Genomic DNA, 12,422 nt, shown 5'->3' on the forward strand with positions numbered 1-12,422 from the left:
ACAAGCCCCTACAGAAGCTTACACAGTTTGTAGCTAGATTACAGGAAGCAATACATAGGCAGGTCTCTCATGGGGAGGCCACTAAAATTATCCTTCATCAGTCAGCATATGACAATTGCTAAAGACTGCAAAAGAGCTTCAGCGTCAGTCCTTCACACTAGAGATGTATCCACTTCTATTCAAACACGCCACAATATTGGAGTCACCACCCATGCTTCATAGTACAGGCTGTATCCAAACACCTTACTGATAGGTTACATGTAATTAAATGTTTTAATTATGACAAAGAAAAACATACTAGCCAAAATTATGCAGCATCTCTAAAGGCGCCAGTCCCCTTAACTACTCAGGCTGTGTCTAGTCAGTGTCTACGATGTATGAAAGGGTTTCGCTGGAAAAAACATTGTAAATCTAAGTTTCATAAGAATGGCACACTCTTGCAGAAAAATGAATCATGTGCCCAAATAAAATACCTCAATAAGAGTAAAACACCTCTGAGCCTATACTCCAATAATTCAAAACCAATTGAGACAGTTTTATCTAGTCCTAATCAGACTAGCAACAATCTCTGCTCTTAGTTTTCCTGGTCCATCGAACCAATCAGCATGTAAAATTAGATTTATTCAGGGCTCCTTACATTTGTTCTTTAAGAGTAAAAAGGCCAATTTGGTTTCCATGGAAATTGCCACTCCTGCCCTTAACCCTATAAGTAAACCTGTTAGAAATTCTTTAAGGTCTGGGGATTTAGCTCAGCGGAGTGGTTCCTGTCTGGCAAGCCTGAGGTCAGGAGTTTGGTCGCAGGTACCCAGGGGGAAAAAAACAATACAAAAAAACCCAACTTAAACTTGGGGCTGGGATTTAGCTCAGCGGCGTAAGGTTCAATCCCTGCTATCAAAAAACAAGCCTTTAAGCAAATCTTGTTTTTCCCAGGGTATTTCACGTCATATAAGTACTCAAATTAATTGACAAAATTCCTACTGCATTGCTGGTCATGAGAACTGATGTCACTTTAGTAAACAACCTATCATGGATGCATACATGGTTGCTTAGACCCACCTCCAGCCTTGCTACCTTATGCCCGCCATGACAGACAGAGGCATGTTAATGTCGCTTGTTGCACCCTCAGTTAACCAACATAAAGCTAAAATTGGATTTATGATATTTTTTAAAACCTCGGTACTTCTAGGCAAAAAAGTTGGAGATCTTATTAACATCATTAAATAAACAACAACAATGTGGACAACTCAAGCATACTATTAAAAGTAATTTTAAAAGTGCTATATATTCATTAAAACAGTTCCACTGCTTAGTGGTCCTATTACAACCTATTATAATCCCCCAAATTCATTGTCACTTGCCGATTATAATGCAGATGCTCTGGTAAATTTGGCTTCCATTTTTAATAATTCAAGACAAGCCTATAAATTTTTTCATTATATTTCTAAACTCCTATTAAAGACATTTAAAGTTACCATAACACAAGCTGGACAAATTGTGTTATCATATTTTGCCTGTAAACTAATTTCTGAGCCTGTTCCTCAACAGTTATAATCACAGAGGTTTTAAACAAGCTTAGATGTATTCCTGCCTCTATAGACACCTTTCATGCTACTTGCCATTCAGGTAATCAGAGTAAACATACATCACTGTTTAACAGCTTTTGCTAAGTTAAGGGTATCAAACTTTTTCAGTGTTTTCCTGATAACCAGAATATGAAGCATTTCACAAGGATACCCTATAACCCCAAAGGTCAGGCAATAATTGAGTACTCGTTCTAAATTAAAAGATCAATTAAACAAAAACAAGGGGGAACAGAACTCGCTTCATATATCTTGATTTTGCTACATGTTTTAAATTTTTTGAACCCTATCTCTGATTCTGAATTGCTGCTAGCAGCAACACATTGCAGGACAATTCTCTGAAGTCCTTGCACCCTGCATGGGTGTCTGGAATGGTTCCGTACCACTTTTAAATCGGAGCCAAGAATATTCTTATATTTCCATAGACTATTGGCAGACATTACAACCATCAGAGCTGTTGTGTGGCCAGAATTTCACCCACCTGCATGATGTGTCAAGACCTCAAGCAATGAACCTGACAGTGCATTGTCCACTGTCATGGGAAGACCTGCAGCAGACAGTCTGTGAGGCCTGCTATTTAGTGACCAGCCAGGGTTTGGTTCCCATCTCCTGAGAATCTTTTTCTTGCAACACTTGCTCTCCTAGCAGCTACAGTATGGTTTCTATGGTTCGGCGGGAGGAGTACTGGGCTTACATACCTCTGCTCATACATACATCCACCTCCGCTCAGACCCTTAATGTGGATGGACAAACCATCAGAAATTTTGCATTCTTAAAAAAGCCAAAATCCCACATTTACTGTTCTGCCAGGCCCTCAAATTTTCATGCACCTACACGAATGAGCTAAAGTAAATATTACCTCTCATTTTGTATATCCTTCCTTATGTGTAACTCAACTACGCAAGATTCATGTACGTCTGCTGTAAATCAGGTTTGGAAGAACCTTTGCCTTACTTACCTTAACTTCTGAACTTAACAAAGAACTGAACAAAGACTGAACTTAACGAAGAATGCTTTGCCTTACTGACCTTAACTATTCCCTCAGATGGTAACCTTGTTAGAGAATTCAAACTTGACATTCCTATCTGTATTAAAGCTTCCAGTAGCTTGTGCTCCTCATTTCCAAGAAGGTGATGTGGGGCCCTGGCAGTCTTGCAAAGAAATTCAATTATTCCTTTATACACTGCTGTCCCAGAGGTTTACTTATGGAAAAGGTCAAGATCAGCATGAGGTTTCCTTTTCAAGCTCTCTAGACAATAAATACATTAACCTCAGAAGGCTTATCTAATATTACATGGTCAGGTAGAGGAATTATCAATGACGAGGCTGGACACATACAGCACATTTTATGGAAGTTAGCCCTGCCTTTTCATGCAGGACAGCTGCCGACTAGGCATCTGCAGTCAGTTAATGGAGGAAGAGTCAAAATAGTGGTTCCTATGTGTTTATGATCCTCATGTACTGCTGATAGGAAAGATTTAAGAGTGGCAACAAGTACTAATCATTATCTAACCCACTGTATCAAACCTGAGTTTCTAAGAACTCCACGATAATAATCTTGGGCAGGACGCCTGGAGTTTGGCTGCCAGTTTGGAGCCTTGGTATCACTCACCTACTGCCCTCTTGGTGGAAAACTTAATTAAAAGATTTAGCAATCGAACCAAGAGGATGCTTGGGTTAATTATTGCAGGGATTACTTCCCTAGTTCTTTTGATAGATGGTGCGGCTATTGGCTCCACAGCATTAGCACACTCAATACAAACTGCTCACTTTATAGATAACTGGTCAACAACTGCTGATGAGAACTGAAAGATTCAGAGAGAGACTGATGTAAAGTTACAAATCCAAGTGAGCATTCTAGACTTTGGTCCTGGTGGATGGGAGATCAGACTGAAAGCTTACAGTTACAACAAGGCTTAAAGTGTCACTATAATATGACACAATTTTGAATCACCCCATTGCTATATAACAAAAGCCTACATCCTTAGGGAATGATCAAAAGGCACATACAAGCTGTCCATGTCACAACCAACAGCTGCCTTTGATACCCATACTAAGGATTGAGATAAATTTGCCGATGCCATAGAACAATTTAATCCATTTGTGTACCTCCAGGCTCACTTTCGGTTATATATTGGAATTGGTGTGCTCATTCTATTCTTTGTAATTTTTCTCATTACAGCCTGTCATAGAGGATTCACTACTGAAGACGACTGGAGGCCATACAGCCACAACTAGCCCTGCTGGAGCTACAAAACAAGAAAGGAGATTTAGGATGGCCATGCTTTCCCGTACTTGATGAGGCACATAAGAAGGACATGTGCTATAGGGTGATCTGTAAAATATTACTGTAAACACAGAAACTTTATATAGTATTTGGTATAAAATATTAAAAGTCACACATCCTACACACCAGAAAGCTTTTCTTAGAGAACTTGTGGCTTGCTGTATAACGATTCTCTCCGTGACAGGATTCATTCACTTGATCTCAGCAGCCTCAGAAAACAAGGGTAATCAACTCCAGAGAGACTGATGAAGGGGAAGCGCAGGCCCTCAGAATCGCAGGAAGCTCCATCAGAGGGAGAGAAAGAGCATCTACCTACTGTGCAAACATTAAGTCCCGAAGGCTACAGATAAAAGAAACCACACATTGTAATACATACTGAACTCCTACTGGTAAGTTTATTCCTCACAGGGGTATAGGCACAAAATTTTTAAACTGTTTTAAGTAGTTTAATGGAGTTCATGAAATAAGTGAACTGATAGTACAAACCAGGTTTCTCACTCATATAGGAAAGTTACAAACAACTTAGAAAGGTAGCCAAAACGAAACCTGGTGACACCATATTCACAAGTAGAGTCAGAGATACCTGCTTAAGGCCAGGTTAATTATATTAGCTTAAATAAAAATATGTAACCCTCTCTCCTGCCCTTCTCTTTCAAAGACTCTCTTCCCTGCCCTTCTCTTTCAAAGAAACAAACAAAAATAAAAAAAGATGCACAATTAGAGAAAAACAGATGTATGTACACATAGCTTACATTCTATACATGTACTACCTCCACAGCTCGGTTCACTGTGTGAAGAACATAACTAACGAAAAGAACCACAGCTTCATAGAGAAGTCGAAGGTTTTAAGGGCTGGGAATAGAAGTTACATGGCAAGCCTGGAGCACCCTACAGTGCCAGACAGTAAGGAAGTACTCAACAAGCAAGGTACGCAGTAGTAAACTTGGCAATATTCCAAAAAAGGATGACCCGAGTCAATAAAATAATGTAGCACTGGGTTATAACCCAAACTATATGGGTAAATTTTATAGAAAAATTCCACTAAATATGCCAGGGATTTAGCTCAGTGGCATAAACACCTACCGGGTGAGTTCAATCCCTGGTACCAAAAAGTAAAATAAAGATCTCCCCACACCACATGGATTTTAAATCTCGCCATTCACTCTTGAGGATAGGTTGGATTTAGTGACTTGTTTTCCAAGAAAAAGTATGAAACAGGAAAAATGCTAACTCTACTGATAATGGAGAGCTCTGGTGAATACTACTGTAACCACACATTACCAGAAATCATTGTGTAGTCCTTGATATGTTAACTTACGACCCCCAACCCAGAGTAGTCATGTAAAAATCACTAGACAAACCCAGATGTGTGAAGAGTCTATGGGACACCTGGCCAGTCCTCAAGAAGCAAGGTCATGAAAATCAAAGAAACTTGAGAAGCTGTGACAGACCAAGGGACCCTAAGGAAGCACGTGGCACCCTGGAACAAAATAAGGGTGACAGAAAAACTGGTCAAACCCGAAGAGTCTGGAGTCTAGTTTACAGTAACATATTTCTGTAAGTTTCTTAAATATCCCTTGGTAACATCAGATGTTAACAATGAGGGAAATACAATAAAGGATACAGTTATCTGAACTATTATTCCAACTTTTCTGTAAATCTAAACTTCGGCTAAAATAAAGATTTCTTAAAAATACTGACCAACTGAATTCCTGAGGAGCACCTGACATTCTGTATCAGAAACCAGCATTCCTCTTCAGATACTATAAACACTCCTGTGCCTCAGAGAGCTGCGTTTTAGCTGCCCTTGCAAAAACTGCACTACAAATACAGCAATCTAGTCCTCGCCTATGTTTTTTTTTCTGATCAACTAACTTCAAGACGCCTTCTCTTTAATCTTTTCATTGTTTCAGATGTGGAAGACAAAAAGGGCCCCGAGAGAAAGCTGGTAAGGTGAACTATTCCAGACCCATGTAACCTCTAAGCCCAGGCTTCCAGACACAGAACATCTCTGTATTTGACTGCCTTTGAGGCAGCTGAAATCTTTTAACGTTAAAAATCAAAACCAAAGGATAAAAAAATTTTAAAATTACTCTGATCATTCTCTTACACAGAAATACTTTAAATTGTTGGATTTATGTTTGTTGTACAGTGACATACAAGGAACAGATTATGAGAAGTCAGACCTAACCCTCTCCAAATCTGCCATTATTACCTATGAGACTTGGCAAACTGTAATCAACTTCAGAAGCATTTATAAAATGAAGACATCTGCAGGGCTGGGCATGGTGATGCATATCTGTAATCCCAGCACTTGGGAAGCTGAGGTAGGAGGATCCCTGTGAGTTTGAGACAAGCTTGGGCTACAAAGTGAGTTTGAGGCCAGCCTGAAGTATATAGCAAGACTTTGTCTCAAAAAATAACTAAAAGACTGGGCGTGATGGCACATGTTTGTAATCCCAGTATTTGGGAGGCTGAGGCAGGAGGGCTGTTGCAAGTTCGACACCAACCTGGGCTACAAAGTGAGCTCAAGCCTGCCCTGAATTGCATAGCAAGATCCTGTCTCAAAAAGATCAAAACAAAACAAACATTAGACCTAAACTAATCTAAACTAAAATCAAACTACATTATCTCTAAGATGCTGCTTCTATTATTAAGTACTAGTAGTACTGAATTTTTTTTTAATAATTTGTAACATAATTGTTCTAGTTTATTGTAGTCTAGCTGCAATTACAGTTGCCAGAGTCTGGGTACTAGAAAAACAAAAAATCAGATTCATGTTTGAGCAGTAGTACCCAAAGTGAAGACTTTTTATACACTAGGCAGTTACAGCATCAACCTGTTCTTATTTTGAAACAAGGTCTTGCTAAATTGCTCTGGCTCAAGTATGAGGCCTGCTGGCCTCAAGGATGAGGTATCTTCCTGCCTCAGAGGTGCTTCTAAAGTGTAACTGTAAACTCTTCCTCAAGGCAAGCAGCCTCTGACCAACCAATTAATTAATTTGGCCAAAGCGGAGGGGTGGATCCAGGAATGCAGTAAGCAATGTCTGTAATTCCTAACTCTAAAACATAATATTACTATCATTTAAATTTTTTTGGTTTTTTTGGTACTGGGGATTGAACTCATGACCTCGAGCTTGCCAGGCAGGTACTTATGCTGCTGAGCTAAATCCCCTATCATTTAAAATTTTAAACATGTCTTCAAAAGTCAAATGTCAATCTGAAGCAAAATTGAAGAAGTCTTCACTAACATGAGTCTTATATAAAAAGGAAACTCATGGCCAACAGGGAGCATGAGGAAACTTGCATGACTCAACAGGAAGTACTGTCTATGACCCGATAGGGACCAGATACAAAGATCACTTTCCTCTTTCTGATGACCTTCCTAAGGCTAAAACTCACTAATAAAAATATTTATAAAAGTATATTCTTTATCATAAAATCTGCAACCAGTAATGAATTTTTTAAAAAGGAAATTTTTAAAAAGCTATTTTGGCCAAAGGAAATTCTTCTCTCTCCTTTTTGTTAAGAAGCTGACTCCTAAAAACACTCAGGAATAAGCCTAACATTGTTCAAAACCCACTATATGAGGATAAGAAAACCAGTGAGGATGGGACTTTAACTAACAACCAAATAAGGAAAAAGCCCGGAGCCTATGTCAGAGCACCTAACTCTATTTAACCATAGACAAGTCTATAAAATGAAGACCAATCTCAATCAAGTGTGATTAAATCAATTAAGACACAGCGAAACAAATAAAAGAGATAGGTGCAACTACAAGTAAAGCAGAGGTAGTAATTATATTATGATTTATCAAATGGAGAAAAGCAATTAGTGTCAACTCAGCAGAAAAGCCTGTTTCTAGAAAGCACCTATCAAAATAGTGCTACTAAATAAACATGACACTCCAAAATTCACATGTTGAACCCTAATTTCCAACTTCCATCATGATGGTAATAAGAGATGTGGCGTTGGCATTCTGGCTTCATCCCAGGAGGACAAAGCCCCGGGACTGGGATTAGCACGCTCATTCAGAAGGCCTTAAGGGGCTTACGAGTTGTAGAAACACCTGCATCAGATTGCCACTCTGGCAGTGCACCGGCTTTGGACTCCACAACCTCCTGAACTATAAGAAACACATTTCTGCTATCATGGTAACAAGTCTGTAGTACTAAAAGCAGCCCCAAATGGACTAAGACAGATGGTCCAATAGAAAACAAAATACCAGTTAAATTCCTAAAAGAAAATTTTGAAGAAAATAAAGTAACACAGCTGGGTGTGGTAGTGCACACCTGTAATCCCAGCACACTCAGGAGACTGAGAAAGGATCATGATGAGTTCGAGACCAGCTTGGGTTATAAAGTGAACTCAAGGCCAGCCTGAACTGAGATCCTCTCTCAAAAAGACCAAAAAAGAAAAGAAAGAAAAAGAAAAAAGATACAAAGGGAAAATCAAGAACAAGAAAAAGAAACTCATTTATTAATCTGTGACCTCTGGGCAAGTGACTAAGCTTCCAGCTTGACTGTTTGCTAAAAACAAAATATTATCAGGATAAAGTAGTTGTAAATTTTTATAATTTTTAAAGTTTCACATTCCAATTTATTATTCGTGATAGGTAATATAAAGCTTTCAGTTAACTGATGTTTTATATCAGCCTATTTTATGATCCATTTTCTGCTGTTTTCTAAATTTGTACAAATGCCATCCATTTTTTAATTACAAAAAAGATACTAAAAGTAAAATGATGAAAAGGAAGTCTAATTAAAACTAAATTAACAAGGTTTATTCTTATGTAGAAAATATAAGATTTTCACCTTTAAGGAAAAGAAAAGATGAAGTTCTACTTCGCACTCACTTCCCAAGTAATTAAACTGAGCAGCAAATCATAAAATAATGCTGAATACTTACATGGTTCTATGCACTTTGTACCCATACTGATCTTACCTGTTCCGGGGCTGGTGAGCCTATGGCACACATGTTACATGTTTTTAAGACAAGAGATGTTAATGTGTGAGTTGCTTTCCCTCAACTAAAACCTTAATGTTTAACTGCAGGGTTGACATTTTGTGGTGAGTGATTGGGTTTTGGATGGCAGTTCAGACACTAGTCTTTAAAAGCTTCGCCATCACTGCTCTAGACTGACAGACTGGAAGCTATGTCCACCTGTTTCAGCTGGATCTGGAGGACATCACCATGCACTGGCAGGCTACCAGTCAACACCATCAGCAATGCAATATCCTGCCATTTAGGTGCACCAATGAAGTTCCTAAATTCCCAATGAGCACAGAAATTAATGCTATATCACAAGAATCCAATTATTAAAAGCACAAAGGGAATTTATATAGAAATACAAAGCATTTATCTCCCACCATGGATTTTTGCATATATTCCTTCATGCTGCTTTCTAGACTCAAGAAAAAGATGTATCACAGAAAGCGCACTCTGCAGAGATGAAGCTGACGGATGCCACAGAAAACCTGAGTCCCAGGATAGGACCGGTAAACAAACTACCTCATTCATCCCAGAGCGCCAATCAGCAGAAGTAGCAGCATCTGCTCAGAGGATATTTATGCAATGCAAAATGAAAAAAATCTGGGAAAGCACTGTAAAAACCAGAGTGCAAAATAGTATCACCCATGACAAATGCAGGAGTGACAGACAGCTGGTGACCTTCTGGTTAACCCAATTCTGCTTGTGGCAAGTTGCTTTCTTACCTCTTTCTGTAGATTAGAAAGCTGAGATGAGAGGCTCTCGATTCTCATACGACTTTCCATCAGTTCTTCTCTAGCACTGTTGACAGTAGAAGTATTCATCTCTGAGGACAGTCTGGCATTCTCAAGCTAAAACAAACAGCAAACAGTCTTATCTCATAAATTAGAACCAATGAGGAAGCATGATTCACCTCAAGTCATTTCAAAACCTTAAGTCCTGCTGGTAACTGGCTGATGAAACACAGGAAAAGCATCATGAAGTCTGATGACGTTTGAGTTACCTTGTCACCACATTTTTAGATTTTTTTTTTCTTTCTTTTTTTTTTTTTTTGGTCTTTTTGAGACAAGGTCTCGCTATGCAGTTCAGGCTGGCCTTGAGCTCACTTTGTAGCCCAGGCTGGTCTCGAACTCGCAACGATTCTCCTGTCTCAGCCTCCCAAGTGCTGGGATTACAGGCAGGAGCCACCACGCCCAGCTTTAGATTTATTTTCTAAAATATGAACTTTAACAATGTTAACATAACTTGGATTTTACCCAAAGCTTATCACTTCAATATTTCAACTGCTAAATCTGTAATGCCAAGAATACTCTTCTAAGGAAAATGAGCTATAGCAACTGGACAGTGGTGATACTGTAGATAAACATTACACATATCCCTAAACGGTGTAGTCTAGTACAGAATGGATTCCTTCAAATAAGACAAAAATTCTTTCAGAAGCAAAAATATCACCTCAAATAAAAACAATCCCCTATTCCTCCAAACACCCACACACATTCTGTTGTGTACCCGTGTTGGACACTCATTTTTGTCTCCTCTCTGCCTCCCAAGCCATAGCCTGTGACCAGTCCCAACGTTAGCTCCTTCGCCATCCGGCTCAGAGTGCAGTGTTCAGGGACAGGCAAGTGGAAGTGTTCTTGACAGGCTCTTTTACTCTCACTAGCCAGTAACTAGCTCATGAAACGGCTGAAGCTCAACAGAAACAGCTTGAAGTCATGCAATAGAAATTATATTCACTAACTACATGACCCTAATTTTCTGTCTCCCACTAGTAATTTTCTAATTAAATCATGTAATATTAACAGGAGGTTAACCTCACCAGCAAAGCCTAGACTTTTGTATAGTATTGTAACACAAGTGTCATGTTTCCATACTTTTTAAATGAGTAACAGTGACAGAAGAAGAACTAATTAGGGACTTCCCATTTGGCTCTTACACAAAAATACACAAGTGTAGTGGTCACAATCTACATACCATGATAACATGGAAGTCAGAACTTAAAACAATAAAATACTCCATAAATGTGGCGGACATCATGATCAGTACTTGTTGGAAAAAAACTATTTCAGATGCTTTGGTCTTAACTATATGAGATAAAAAGATAAACCATTACCTCTAATAAGAATGAAAGTGGAATAACCCTATTTTCCTCTTATGATTTCTGGTAATCTTTATAGAAAACTGCATTTTAGAAAATTATCCATTTTCTATATTCAGAGACAGACCAAGAGCATCATTTAACAAAACTAGAACAAAACATCCCTTGGTATTCATCGGAGGGAAGGCAAAGTTCTGAAGACAGCACGCACCTTAGCGTGGTAAGTCTGCTCGAGCTCTTCCTTGTACAGCCTCACTTGGGCATCGTGCTGCTCTCTCATCTCGTGGAGGGCCTGAGCCAGCTTGTACTCGTACTCAATCTGACGCCCAGAATCCACTTCTACCAAACGCGTTTCATGCTTCCTTCTGGTCTCATTAATCTCCTGCGGGGAGAAAAATGACATAAATCCGAACAAGTTACTTTTCCTGGTTGCACTGGTACAAGTCTGAGTAATATCAGGGCTTTGTGAGATTTTACACACTTTTGCCTGTCCCAGACAGTGTGAATACACTTCACTGCCTAAGTTTTCAGGTGAGAGTATTTCTGAAATGGAATTAATGACACAAATGATTCCATCTCAGAACCATTAAAATGTAGTTTTTTTCCCCCAAGAAAATATCTACTTTGTTTCCCTGAAGGCAAGGAATGGCCTCGATGATTTACTAAAGTGCCATGTCATCATAAATAACTAGACAGGGACTACAGTAAACACTCAACAGCTATTGTCTATCCTGTTTGTTGATAAGCCTAAGAATACCTCTAGAAAATATATGCATAGGGAGTCAAACTTTGCAGACAACTTCAAAATTTTCTTTGTTTTGTTTTTGACTTGAGATGGGATATTAATAGTGTAATTCAGCTGAACTCACTATGTTGCCCAAGCTGGCCTTAAATTCATGGCAAATCTCTGGCCTCAACCACCCAAGTGTTGGGATTACAAGTGTGTACCACCACGTTTAGTTTTTTATAAGATTTTCTTAGACACCATAATGGGCAGAGCAAAGGACTTACATGTTTCTCTTACCCCTGCTGTTAAGCTATCAATGTCTATGGTATTACCTGATTAACTCAATTAAATATGATAATCCACTATTAAAAAATAAAATAGAAATCATACTTTATTAATTTAGGAAACTGTCCAAATAAAACTAAAATGTGAAATCTGTGGCTAAGAACACAAGTCCAAGAATAACATTTTCACTTTACCTTTTTGCTGTGGAAAAAAAAAAAAAGCAATAAATAAGCCAGGTGTGGGCGCACACACCTGCAATCCTAGTGCTCAGGAGGTTAAGCCAAGAGGGATCTCTGTGAGTTTGAGACCAGCCTGGGCTACAAAGTGAGTTTAAGGACAGCCTGAACTACATAATGAAACCCTGTCTCAGGAAGACAAAAAGGGGAAAAAAATGGGTATTTTCAATGGCAATAAAGTCATGCGAAGGATATCTAACTCACTGATGTTTTTGGGGATC

General features: G+C 38.9%; 1 protein-coding gene across 1 annotated transcript in view; it reads right to left on the bottom strand.

Moving 5' to 3' along the window:
* Lmnb1 (lamin B1) overlaps nt 1-12,422 on the bottom strand; it is a 54,218-nt gene that overhangs the window by 18,692 nt on the left and 23,104 nt on the right. Inside the window, exons 4-5 of the mRNA XM_063232427.1 lie at nt 11,165-11,335; nt 9,581-9,706 (exon numbers count right to left, since the gene is read on the bottom strand). Coding sequence (XP_063088497.1) covers nt 9,581-9,706; nt 11,165-11,335 — 297 coding nt within the window. The remainder of the gene's footprint in view (nt 1-9,580; nt 9,707-11,164; nt 11,336-12,422) is intronic.

Source organism: Cavia porcellus, unplaced genomic scaffold (assembly GCF_034190915.1).
Source record: "Cavia porcellus strain 051 isolate PalLab524CR breed Dunkin Hartley unplaced genomic scaffold, mCavPor4.1 scaffold_21, whole genome shotgun sequence".
Lineage (NCBI taxonomy): Eukaryota > Metazoa > Chordata > Mammalia > Rodentia > Caviidae > Cavia > Cavia porcellus.